Source organism: Penicillium solitum (assembly GCF_028829755.1).
Source record: "Penicillium solitum strain IBT 25940 chromosome Unknown utg000002l_segment0_segment0, whole genome shotgun sequence".
NCBI classification, from domain to species: Eukaryota; Fungi; Ascomycota; class Eurotiomycetes; order Eurotiales; family Aspergillaceae; genus Penicillium; species Penicillium solitum.
Window position 1 is genome coordinate 295,701 of NW_027072122.1, and position 13,007 is coordinate 308,707.

The 13,007-nt window shown below is 47.8% G+C and overlaps 6 protein-coding genes across 6 annotated transcripts; 5 read left to right on the plus strand and 1 right to left on the minus strand.

Moving 5' to 3' along the window:
* Positions 1-6: 6 nt before the first annotated feature.
* Positions 7-1,573, plus strand: N7455_003746 (SF3a splicing factor complex subunit PRP9; the record flags this gene model as incomplete). The annotated part of the gene is made up of 2 exons (XM_040958636.2): positions 7-96; positions 152-1,573. 2 exons carry the CDS (start codon positions 7-9, stop codon positions 1,571-1,573), a joined length of 1,512 nt encoding a protein of 503 aa, XP_040810998.2.
* A 1,139-nt stretch (positions 1,574-2,712) lies between these two features.
* On the minus strand, positions 2,713-4,830 carry N7455_003747 (uncharacterized protein; the record flags this gene model as incomplete). Its single annotated transcript, XM_040958560.2, has 2 exons — positions 2,713-3,136; positions 3,194-4,830. 2 exons carry the CDS (start codon positions 4,828-4,830, stop codon positions 2,713-2,715), a joined length of 2,061 nt encoding a protein of 686 aa, XP_040810970.2.
* A 943-nt stretch (positions 4,831-5,773) lies between these two features.
* N7455_003748 (uncharacterized protein) lies at positions 5,774-6,211 on the plus strand (the record flags this gene model as incomplete). Its single annotated transcript, XM_065604566.1, has 2 exons — positions 5,774-5,957; positions 6,048-6,211. The coding sequence occupies 2 exons, from the start codon at positions 5,774-5,776 to the stop codon at positions 6,209-6,211; spliced, it is 348 nt and encodes a 115-aa protein (XP_065462117.1).
* Positions 6,212-6,467: 256 nt separating this feature from the next.
* On the plus strand, positions 6,468-7,054 carry N7455_003749 (uncharacterized protein; the record flags this gene model as incomplete). The annotated part of the gene is made up of 2 exons (XM_065604567.1): positions 6,468-6,537; positions 6,597-7,054. 2 exons carry the CDS (start codon positions 6,468-6,470, stop codon positions 7,052-7,054), a joined length of 528 nt encoding a protein of 175 aa, XP_065462118.1.
* Positions 7,055-8,807: 1,753 nt separating this feature from the next.
* N7455_003750 (Aminoglycoside phosphotransferase) lies at positions 8,808-9,325 on the plus strand (the record flags this gene model as incomplete). The annotated part of the gene is given in 2 exon segments (XM_065604568.1): positions 8,808-8,821; positions 8,839-9,325. The coding sequence occupies 2 exon segments, from the start codon at positions 8,808-8,810 to the stop codon at positions 9,323-9,325; spliced, it is 501 nt and encodes a 166-aa protein (XP_065462119.1).
* Positions 9,326-9,637: 312 nt separating this feature from the next.
* On the plus strand, positions 9,638-12,864 carry N7455_003751 (ATP dependent DNA ligase domain protein; the record flags this gene model as incomplete). Its single annotated transcript, XM_040958686.2, has 2 exons — positions 9,638-10,788; positions 10,839-12,864. 2 exons carry the CDS (start codon positions 9,638-9,640, stop codon positions 12,862-12,864), a joined length of 3,177 nt encoding a protein of 1,058 aa, XP_040810918.2.
* Between the last annotated feature and the right edge of the window lie 143 nt (positions 12,865-13,007).

Consider the following 13,007-nt stretch of genomic DNA (forward strand, 5'->3'; position numbering starts at 1 on the left):
GAAAATATGTTGCTCGAAGATCAAAGGTTCATCCATGAGGATCTAGAGCGCCTGGAACAGGCTATCGCTGATCGCGTAGCGGAGGAGCCCCGAAATGTGAGTATAGCGCCGAACAATGTCGGTTACGTTTTCTAATATATCAATTCGTTAGGCTCGAGGCCGCTTGGCTCGCGACCATGAAGTGGCCCAGTTCCTAGAGAGAATCGAGAGCCAGTCCAAACGCCTCTTGGAGATTTACCAGGATGCCGATGGACTGCGGGAGAAGGAAGTGCAGTCTATTTCAACAGGCGATCAGTTCGAGGAGTTCTACAAGCAGCTGGGGGAAATCAAAGAACACCACAAGCGCTACCCGAACGAACCAATCGAGAACCTCGAGCAAGCATACAACCGCCGTCAGACCGCCGAGGGAGAGACTCCCCGCACCGCAATCGATAATATGTTCACTGGCGAAGAAGGCTTTGGACAGTACCTGGATCTCACAACCCTTCACGAAGATTACCTGAATCTTCCTGGGGTTAAGCGCGCGTCTTACGTCCAATACCTCGACATCTTCGACTCCTTTACGCCACCAGCCATGCCGATCAAACGGAAAGACAAGATCTCCGACCGTTACTTCACCTACGTTGGTGAGCTTGCTAGCTATCTGGAAAGTTTTATCAAGAGAGTTCAACCACTGCAACCGTTGAACGAGCTTTTCGCTAGCTTTGACCAGGAATTCGAAAAGCAATGGGCTGCGAAGGAGGTTCCGGGCTGGACAGAAGAAAAGTCTGAGAATGGTACATTTGGTCCAGCAACCCAAAAGACCGGCGAGGGCATTTGGTGCGCAGATTGCGAGAAGGAATTCAAGAACGAAAACGTGCACCGGAGCCACTTGACCGGCAAGAAACATATTCGAGCAGCAGAAGCTCGCAAAGCAGCAGGCACATCCGACGAGAAGTCATCTGCATCCCAGGGCACATCTTCGGCTCACAGCCTCAAGGAGCGCGAGGTTGCACGACGTGAACACCAAATTCGATCCTTGACGAGCGTCCTGCGTGAGGAGCGACAAGCGACAAGAATCAATGTTGAGCGCCGACAGGGTATGACCGAACGTGAACGCCAGATGGAATGGGAAGCCGTGCAGGCTGGACTCGATCACACAGGTCCCGAGCCTCGTGCCGGCGAAGAATCGGAGGAAGAGGACGAGGAGATTGTTTACAACCCATTGAAATTGCCCCTGGCATGGGATGGAAAGCCTATTCCATTCTGGCTTTACAAGCTCCATGGACTCGGCGTCGAATACCAGTGCGAGATTTGCGGAAACTACACCTACATGGGTCGACGAGCATTTGACAAACATTTCTCTGAAAACCTCCATATCCACGGACTGAAGTGCCTTGGCATCACATCCAACACCAATCTCTTCCGTGAGATTACCAGTATCAATGAAGCCATGGCGCTTTGGGAGCAGCTCGAGAAGGATCGGAAGAAGGACAGGGATTCACGGGATAATGTCGTTCAGATGGAAGACGCAGAGGGTAACGTTATGCCCGAAAGGATCTACTTGGATTTGCAAAAGCAGGGCATCCTCTAAAGGGAGAGGAATTTATGTTGTCTCTTTCCCCCCCCCACCTGGCGTCCTTACTTTTACACAAATGGGTCGGTGTTTGGCGAATACATAGTCTTCAAAGTCCTTTTTCAGGTTTGAACTGGCCCATGGGCTCAAATGTGTTATTTTGACTTCTATCACAAACTTACTGTTACGAATAAAACCCTCCATTGACGGTATGTAGTCCCCAGCCGCTAGCGCCATACTAAATTTTGACCGCCTGGGTGCCGGTTTTCATTGGTCACCTCGTATAATCCTTCGGAATTCCATGCGCTATGATCATCGATACTACTACGGTAGTCTACAAGATAGTCGTTTTGAAAATTCTGTATGCTTAACGGTTGTTTTTATGAAAACGTTGGTTTTTAAATTGTTTTATACTTGCCCTATCACGGCAGTTTTATTATATGGTATCCATGGATGGATGCCCAGGTGCCCAGGTGACAGATATGGATGACTAACAACCTGGCGCAGCCCTAACTATATAGAGCACGCTATTATAGCAGTCCGAGTAGTTTCCGGGATTCAATACCGTATATTCAAATGTTTCTACCGTGTATGACACCGTGGTATTGGTATTTGACATTTTATTTTGAATCTAAGCCGCACGCCGGCATATTAGTAGACTATAGTAGTTGAGGCCAGTTCTTCTCACCTAACTCCTTACCAAGGGCACATTTGGAACCCCACGTAGGGCTATTACTCCAAAATAAAAGGGGGGAAAAGAAGAAGAAGAAAAGACTGTCGCCCTTCTAATCATTTGACTGTTCCTTTCTTTTTAGGGAAAAGCTCATGTACCAAGCCTCCCATCATATATTGTTTACTTGGAACGGTACTTGTGTGATTGACTACAAATGACAAGGGCTGCTGCAGCCAAAGGGACGGACTCATGAGAACCCCAATCGTCCCGCTGCCTATCGGCATCCATGGCTCCGTCCATGAATGATAGTTTGATATTGAGCTACGTATACGATGCATGTAGAGGCTCTATTTGAAGAAGCTGAAGTCCCGCACATCACGCTTGCATCAAGTCATTGAATGAACCAAGCATGTTTTAACCCACGCATTCGACCATGTGAGCAAAGTATTGCACTGGCAAGAAACCGTAATCGCTCATGTATATATCACTTATGAACACCTCCCTCCGATGTGGTCTCAAGTAGTTGACTAGAGGCCGCTGGTTCTCGATGAGGATGACCCAGAGGAGTTGCAGATGACATTTTAGCGGGATAGTCTTGGTTATAGCCGGTTGTCATTTGCGCATTCGCGATGTGGTCCGGAAGCGGGTCAAGGCCACTGTAATCTTTCATGCCGAGGTCTATAGAGACCATGGCGCCCTGGGTGACTCTGAATATCGTCGAGAATTTGCTGGTGTACGAGCCATCGGCGGAGAGGTACAAAAGGATGCCTGCAGTAACACAAAGCACAGTGACGCCGATTGCAGTGCCGTAGGCGGCCCAAAGAATCGATCGGGTGTAGACATAGACGTTGCGGTACGAGTTGATGGTCACATTCGTGTTTGGCACTGCCTGCACCGTGTAGTTGGGCCTATTATACATGGTTAGTGCGCTGGGGAGGCCTAGTATACGGACTGAAAGTACATACTGGAACATTTTGGAGCTCATGAGCGAGAACGTGATATTCTGGAAAAGTTCTTCGAGCGCGTTTGATAACCGAGAAGAATATCTTGGAGGGCTGATGGATCTCCCCTCCCAATACTCCGTAAATAGATTAGATTCCGAGCCTGCGATAGATGGAAAGATGCTCATCTCCTCTGTGTCCATCAATGTTGTTGATAGGACGTTGGTGGCCTGTGTCATTGAATTCACGACGTTCCCTTCGATACCGTCTTCCTGGTTGTTGTAATGGGTCATATTGGTACGAATCGATCCAAATAAAAGTTTCCCAAATGCGTCCATTATAGACTGATAAGACAGAGACTCCATGACCCGAGGATTGTGCATAAACGAAGTATTTGAGGACCAAACAGGGCCGTCGTGGTTGGTAACTCCGTGAAGGTAGGAAATTCCGTTGAGAACCGTTTTGTCTGCCACATAGACCGTCTGGGCTCCATTGACGTAGGTAAGATTGGCCTGGTACGATGCATTGTGGAGCGTACAGCGTAAAATGGTTGAATTTTGTACAGCTGCGGCCACGTTTTCCGGGACATTATTATGTTTGGGGGTCTCCATGGAATGAGGAAAGATAGCAACAAACAGAGATAGAGGTGTCCAGTCAATCATAGGCTGCTTTGGTGTGGAATATATTTTACTGCCATTCTCCGGATCACTGGGAATAGGGCCAAGATTGTTCAACCGTTGTGTGAATGTACCACTCCCATTTTGAACGAAAGGAGTGGAATCTATCAGATTATCTGTCTCTGGTGCCCAAGAAAGATATCCATACCTGGTCAAGGAGTAGTAGACGAAGGATTGATTTCCTGGCGAATGCTCCTGAGATCCGTTGATAGCTTGAGCAACATTTTGAGTGATATAAGCGGTGACGGACTGGTTCACTTTGTCACAAACCATAGCAGGACCATGAAACTCCACTGACCAGGACGAGTTGACAGCTGGGGGTTCTATTGGCAAGATTGTACCTTGTGTCGCGACACTATTAACAACCCTTTGAGTTTCTGGCGCAGGATCCCTATACGCGCTAATCCACAGCTTCTGCTTACTTTGGTTTGTGGCTGAGATGGCGCCAGAAACGAAAGTAGCAAACCTTGCGCTCGTAAAATCGACACGAGGGATTCGTTTTAATGCATATTCATCGAAAGAAGTCAAATGCACGCTTAACGTAGCAGGCGATATCATCGATACCACAGGAAGAAGCCAACAAATTAAAGCAAGAGTCATGCTGATCGGGGAACGCTTCCATAATTGTAAATTGAGAACTGTGAAGCCATTCTTGAGAACCAATAGTAGATCGTCGATGATACCGATTCGAGTTCTTTGGGTTTGAATGGACTTCCAAACAAATTGATCGAAGACCGTTGAGACCGACACTCCAAGGGAAATCTTCACTAAGAAGGCAAATAATGTACCGAGAGACAGATACACTTGCTGGTCGGATACATTTAAAGAGGAATTCAACGCGATCGGCTGGGCGTTTAGCACGGGTTTTCCATTCAAACTTTGATAAAAGGCGTCATGACCAATAGCAAAGGCGACAGCGACCAGAAGTGCTGACACCATGATAATCACAGCGGAGCATTTCAAGTTAAACGGAAACATCGCCATATTTGGGGGCGAGTTTGGACAGGGCGAAAGGCGAAAAAGGGGAAACAGAGAAAAAAAGATCGATTCTTCAGAGAGTACGGAGTACTCCGTAAGGACTCAAGGAGTAAACTGAGCTTAGTTGTGGCTGGTTTGCCGTGGCTAACATGGCTTAACTATTAATAACTACATACATTTGAATAACTACTCCGTAGAGTAATTGATAATTATCATAGGCTTAGCATTGGGCCACAGTAACCATAGCCCCGTGGAATAAGCAGAGCCAAGAATCCTGGAGCTCTCTAGGGCTGGAGGGTCCAACATGTACTTTCCTCTCCCCGCCAATCACACACTTCAATATTCTCGTATTCCCGTCTTTGTGGCGGTGGTCGCGGTGATCGCGACCTATCCTGCCATGGCTTGTGCAGATGCCAAGAGACTAACCGTTCAGATGGGGGCTATCTAGGTAGTGGCCCAATGGTATTCTATTCTAGCTCAGTGGAAGGTTAGTGCAGCTTTCGCGCCGGCTTCTCACTTCTCTCGCCTTTTCTCTTTAATCCCATATTCTTCCAAATCACTTAATCAACACCCTGGACGTCAGTTGAGACGAATGGGAACCTTTTCAACAATAACGATGATTTGCTCATATCATTCTTTTCAGTAAAAGATGATATTTTATTCACGAGAAAGTCAATCAGTACCAGAGCCAAAAGTCAATGATCACACACTGTTCAGTGCACCGGTGGGAGAGGCAATACAGGCATAATTACGGAGTACATGACGGGCAATCATCGCGCCCTAGAACCAACAACGACACACACAATTCCAAACCCTTGAATCGGACTAACCTTCTGCACTATTCAGCTAACCCGCCGGGGGCAGCCCCCTCGCAGACACCAAGACGTATATCATCGACTTCGTCGGCATTTTAGTTTTGCAGTCTACCACGGAGCTCCTCTTCGCCACTATGCTGGTCTTCATAGAGTTCACCGCAAATCTCGCCTACTCGCCCGGTATCCAGTCTGCTCTCGTTTTCTACCGTAGTAACAGCCTCATCGAGTCCAGCACGAGTACAGCTACAATCATGACCGATGTCATTCCTTCCAGTCTCAAGCCGACCCGTGTAGATAGCATAGCATATCTCAAAATTCGTTTGTCCATGTACGCTAGGGAAACATCGCCGTCCCCATAGCACTTGTTCTCTTATCGGTTGGTCTTCTCTATGTCACGACGTTATCAAGCGCGAAACTACAAGCAGTCCCGTGGAATAATCTGTGCTGCCGCTGCTTTTGGGCAACTTGAGAGAGAACCCTACCGAGGCGAAGATCATAAAACTAGTGCTCAGGATGCAATAAGGGAAAGCTCGAAGAAAATTAGGGTTATGATGGACGCACGGAATCCGTGACTCGTGCACACGGGTGCCACAGCCACTGTATTGAAAATACAGGGGCTCGTTATCAACTGAGTTTATTGCAATTAAAAAATACGGCTTCACGGGTCAGCGCTAGGCTAAGTCGGGAAAAGTATACACATCTATGTAGCATCCGAGATATGGACCCCCCTCCCCCAAACCCATGTCTCATTTATCTCTTGGTTATATATCCCATGTTTGCCATATTTTATTTTCACCTTTCGTTGCGACTTAGTTGCTCATTTCGACAATGTCACCGCCGGTTATCTCAGTTGCAGGAAACGGATTATTGAGTGATAGCCATCGATTTGAGATCAAAGGCAGGAAATCTCCTATAAACAACTGTGCGGTTGATACAAAGCTAACATTTCTGAAACAGGCCTCACTTATGCCGAAAGGACCACTGCAGGTCTTGATTTTGCGACTGTCAAAGCAGCGGGTGTCAGTGGTACTGCGCATGGCGCCAGGACGCTTACAAGTCGAAGCACCCCCAGCAGTAACCCCAAAAGCAAGCATGACATTGGTGTTATGGCCGGAATTGGTGTTGGTGCTGGGGTCGGCGTGGTGCTCATTTTCGCTGCCCTGGTGACCTTCTTTGTACGGCGTCATCGGAGAAGGGATCGAGCAAGGAAAACATCATCCTCGGTGGGAGAGGCGTCAGACACACTCGGTGCAGGGAACCCTGATCACAGTGCTCCTCTGATTCAATTATCTCGCACTGCTCCGCCAGCTGACCTAGCCCATGCTGATTCACCGAGTGGACTGCTAGGTTCGGAGCCTAGGGCCCAAGATCCTGACTCCGTTGTGGCTCACAAGGCTGGCAAGGAAGAGGTGTAATGAGTCCGATGGAGGATGGAGGGACAAGCTCTGAGTGTCAAATTGATTAGAGTCCCTGGGTTGACCTCCAGCGCCTTCTGGTTTCCTATACTGCTATGTAGCCTATAACTATTGGTTCGCCAGTAAGTGTGCCTCTAAATATACTTACCACTTTCGGGATTCTGAACCAGCATGCCTTAGGTTGATGACTTTATACCCCAACCACAAATTTAACGAAATGAATTAGGATCATAATGGGCTACTTATGGGGTTTCGTGGGCTTAACACGATTATTCGCAAAAGGCACACACTAAAAGCCCTCCATCCATGTTGGTATAGATGCGAGGTTGCCAAGGACAGCCTCAAAGTCTATGCTAGTACTATGTCCCGTCGCAGATCTATCGCAGGTCTGTATCCGAACCAAAACCAACAAGCGCAAGAATGGGCAGGAGTGCGCACAAATAAGTCATATGCGACGTGGCAACATGGATCTATATCTGGGCGACAGGAGTGTGTACTACGGCGACATAACGCGCGTAGAGAGCAAGCGAGAAAATACTTATTACTTTGGCCCACTCTACCTGTCATTCTTCCTCTTCCCATCTACATACATTTGCTGCATTTCGTGACCACTCTCCTCGGTACTACTTCCTGGCCTCCCACTAGTCTAAAACTATGTCTTCGCGGGGAAGAGGAAGAGGTGGAGCACACGAGATGTAAATTAGTTCACCAGCGCCTTCGCTAGGAGATATCCTTGTCACAATCCAACACAATTAGGTGGAACGTCCGAAACCTGATCAAGGTGATGATATCACTTAAATCACAAACAGCCAATATCCGATGTCCTACAAGAGCATTCAGAAAAGACAGCTGGAAGAAATAGTGGAAAATTGCAAAAGAGAACCCGAAGATGCAGAGAAGAACTTGAAAACGCTTGGTTAAGCATTAGTCCTGTTGATAGATCTCAATACATTTATTTCTATCTCTCCACCACTTACCTCACACTCGAGTCTCTAAAGAAGGCTGGAATCGCCAAGCGAAGGCCAGGAGAGTTAGTAGTTTATGCCGCTAATTCAAAATCGGGCTCGGTATTCGAGATCACAATACCTGAGAGGTTTCCAAGCGACTGTGAAGGAACAAAGCTTCTAAAAGCAGGAGGCGGATCACCTCTACGTGGAAAGGGAAACAAATAATTCAAGTGACGTGGCAGATATCATCTGATTATGAACGCCAAACAAAGTGGACTTAAGTGGACTTAGTTCCTCTCACTCTCATGACCTTCTTTCCAGACATCTACCTCGCTTGACGATAAAATGGACTTGCTACCCCTTGACGTACATGAAGTGGGATAATCTGTCTCCCTGCACGTTTAATTCAGTCCGGATAACGAAATCTTTCCCGCAGCCTGCCAGCGTAAAAGGCCCAGAACCCGAAAAATACCCCCTCGTTTCAGATAAAACCTTGACTGAACTCTTCGACACGGCACCGATTATACATCACTACCAAGGAACACGGATTGTGCGCATATCACAGACATGGGTTATCAAAAGAGGGATAAATTCACGACCATGCGAAGCCAATATCCTTGACCTCATTGCCAAGGCCGGGGAGCGGGAAGAAATACAACCAATCCCAGTGCCCAAAGTCTATCGAGTGTTGAATATTGAAACTGAGGGTGTGTTCTTTGGGGCCAGATGCCTGATAGTCATGGAGTTCGTGAAAGGTAGAACAGTCAAGGATTGTTGAGAAGACTTAAGTCAGATTGAACACAAGGATGTCGTCTCTTAAGTTTCTTCGATCCTCAGCAATCTCCATTCTATCCCCCTACCCGAGGAGCAATATCTGATACCAGGCCCAGTGGGTTGTTCAGCATGTGTAGCCCATGGTCGCTTTTTTCCCGATGCGGGGGCTGGCCTATTCAGCTCGACGGAGCCGCTACAGGCCTGGTACAATCGGCGACTTGAAATCACCCAGCACTTTCATCAAGCACCACCTGATGCCCTACCGTTTGTTTTCAACAAATATACCATCACGCAATACGATGTCGCACCTCACAACTTGACCCTGGATTCTGATGGTAAAGTCTGGCTCATTGACTGGGGAGATGCTGGGATGTATCCAGAAGGGTTTGACTTTGCGGCACTGAATGCATGTGAATGGCAGTCACCAGAGTTCACCGAAATGCTATTTCAAATGATTCCGAAATATGAAGGCTTGTCGCATCAAATGCTTGTGATCGCATATGGCTTGACCACTTCACAACGGATCGATTCGAAATGGTTGAAGGAATAGGTTAATATCGTACATACTAGCCTTCTACTTCCTGATTCTGTATCTACTAGAAGATTTAATAGTGTAAAAACCCCCAAAATACAATGATTCGCCTGCCTTTACATTGTCACCCGAATTTATACTCCGTATAGTTCTCCATCCAAATTGGGCTAAAGTGGTCACGTGCTCACGTGTCATCGCTCTTTCCTCTTTTCGCGTTCGGACGGGAAAGTCTCGACCTCGGGACGCTCGAGTGTTGACCGACATGACTATACGTCAGATTATTCCCCGATTTTGAGCCAAGTTACTATGTGACTTGGTTGAATATGGGCCATGGGCTTCAAATTCACCCTTTTGTGTGATCTGCTGTCCAACTTGGACGACAGCAAGACGGCCAAGGCATCCACGGCAGCCAGGAACCAGAATCCGGACATTAGAACAGTCGCCCAGTGGTTTTCTCGATATGAACGGACCATTCATCATGCCGAAACAGACAGGGTCGCGTTACTTTCGTGTATGTTCCCCGAAAAACGAACGGACCGAGTATACTGGCTGCAAGCCATGCAGCTATCAAGAGTCATCGGGCGCTGCTTGGGTTTGGGATCGTCGCGACTTTCCGAACTCAATCGATGGCAAACTCCCTGTGGTTTTGATCTCGGAGGGTGTGTCGAAATTGTCATGCGCCAGGCCGAGAATTACATTCCAGCGGGCCAGGAGTTGTCGGTAGAAGAAATCGATCGCTCCATGGCTATGATTGCATCACGGTGTCGCTTCTCTGGCCCTCTGGCCCGCCGGACTCGTACAGCTGTGGACGTTGAAGAGACTCTATCGAAATTGTACCGTCGATTAAGTAGCCGCGATGCCAAATGGCTCACTCGCATGATCCTCAAAAGCTACTCTCCCATCGTTTTTCCAGAACAGTATACCCTGGAGAAATTCCACTTTCTTCTGCCGCAACTTCTCCAGCTTCAGAACTCTTTTGAAGGGGCGTTAGAGATGCTCGCTTCCGACCCAATAAACCACTTCCCTCCAAACCCCGATCCCCAATCAGCCAGAAGTCTTGGCATGATTGCTCTACAACATCTGCGCCCTCGTCCTGGTATTAAGGTAGGACGGCCTGATTATTACAAAGCCCGGAGTATCAAACACTGTCACCAAATGGCCAACGGTCGACGAATGAGCATTGAACGGAAATACGATGGTGAATATTGTCAGATCCACGTCGATCTCTCTAACAAGTATACCCCCATTCAGATCTTCTCTAAAAGTGGCAAGGACTCGACCGCAGATAAAGATAAGATCATACCTGTGATAGAAGAATCGCTCCGCACTGGATTACCCGACTGCAAGTTTGCGCACCGCTGTATCGTTGAGGGAGAACTGCTTGTATGGAATGACCAGGATGGTGACCTGATGGACTTCAACAAAATTCGAAGGGTTATCCCACGATCTGGCACTATGATTGGCGTTGATAATGATTCTCCGTAAATGACGATTCCTTTTAAAAGATAGGTCTTTTTGCTGATTGACACAGGCCGCAACCGTACGAACACTTGATGATCATGTTCTTTGACATTCTTCTCCTCGACAACGATGTATGTCTTGCCAAGCCTCATCGGGAAAGACGACTACTCTTACAGAAACTCGTGAAGCCCATCCCGGGCCGAGCGGGGCTCGCTCATCAGGAAGTTCTTGACTTCAACCGAGTTGATAGCTATCATCGGCTCGAAAGGAGTTTTGAGAAAGCAATTGCTAAACGGTGGGAGGGATATGTCTTGAAGGCTTCTGACGAGCCTTATTTTCCGATATACTCCTCTGGTGTCGATCATATGTTTGGCCGGTGGATCAAACTCAAGAAAGATTATATACCAGGCCTTGGAGACACATTAGACCTTGCCCTGGTCGGAGCTAGCTACAACGCGCGGGACGCTCCTGATCTGGGACAAATAAAAGGGCTGAAATGGACTCACTTTTTTGTAGGCTGCCTTCTGAACCCAGAGCATGTCAAAGAGGGAAGCGATTTGCCGCGTTTCAGAATTGTTGATGTGATTGGCCGACACTGCATGAGCATTCAGACCATGCAAACCCTCAACCAAGATGGCGAGTTTTATGCACGTCGACCTGAAACGTTTGAAGGTTTTCACATTGATTACGGGCACAACGCCCTTCCCACTGCAACCACCTTGTTCAAGCACCCATTCATAGTTGAGATGCTGGGTAGTGGGTTTGAAAAGCCGTCTGGTGCGAGATACTTCACACTTCGATTCCCTCGGATTTTGAAGATACACTCAGACCGAACCCTAGAGGAGTGTACCTCTTTCAATGAACTGCTGGTTGCAGCAGATAAAGCCCGGGCTGTGCCTGCGGATGAACTGGAAGAACGCGAAAAATGGTCAAAACGCCTCAAGGTTGGGAGTGAACTTGATAAATATATTATGCGATCACCAAGCCCAGAAGCGACTTGTTCAGACACCGACGAGGAGACGAATTCCACGTCATTCCAGGCCCCCCAAGCCACCACTGCTTCTGGAGAAAGTTTCATGGATGTATGTCCATTGATGGAAGGGTTGCGTGAAGATTCAATAGGGAAAGACAGCCACGATCGATCATACAATGACCGTCCACTGTCCCCTTTAGTCTACACCAATGAGACAATACTTCCCACAGAAGACAAGAATCTTGTTCTTGGGACCAGTATCCTCGTGGACAACGAGAATCTATTGTCTCGTCAACAATCCAGCCGGAATGAAATGGTCGCATCGCAGGAATCTTTGGGCTTTTTGTGTCCCATGTGGACAACTAGCTTCATCTCCGCTCACGACGAGCACCCGCAGGAATCACAAGAGACACAGGAACGGCTTTTGGAAAGACTATCGGTACCTGCATCATTCAAGCAAAAACGCAAGATGTCACCCCAACCCCCCTTAACAACAATCCCTATATGGACGCCTGAAACCTCCCTGGGGAGTTTTACACTTCCACGAATTGATGAAAAGTCCAGCAATGAGCGCGAATCTTGTGACTTGGTTGAATTCATTCGATGTCTCTGCTCCGATGTCTCTGCTTATTCTCTCCAACAATCAAACCCCTATGCCGCATCACAGGGGACTGTATTTGGCATTGTTTTGTTTGACCCGAAAGCAACTAGGTTAGGCAAAGAAATGCACCGTCTCGCCACAGCCCTTTCTAGGTTCGTCCATACTGGAACAAGTCGAGTCCCGTCCATGGGAAGCATATTCTTTTTGGGCTCGAGCATTTTGGAGCATGATCTACGTCCCGGTGACCTTCGTTTCTGCCTGCGTGATACGTGGACAGGCATCGGACGTGATCATTTCTATGGATGTCTTTCGTGGAATCTCAGCAAGCGATGTGATGGTATATCCATCGGACAAGATGAGCTCCACTCTGAATCGACTCGCTGTGGTTATGACATGACATCAGAGCCTGCGCGCTCTGTACCAAGGACCCCTTGGATTGACATGACCTTTGATGATACAGCCATTGCTGTATTAGGCGAGTATACCTCGATCGACCCTCTAGCTCATGTTTTGTATAAGTGATACCCCCTTGCTTTTTTACGAATGACAATTATACTGGACGTGGATACTCTTCATACAGAAATAGCAACCCCTAATGCTGGCCTCATTTCCGCGAGGTGAAACTGAGCGCTCCAATCGTAGCTGTTATTCATGAAGACCAGTAG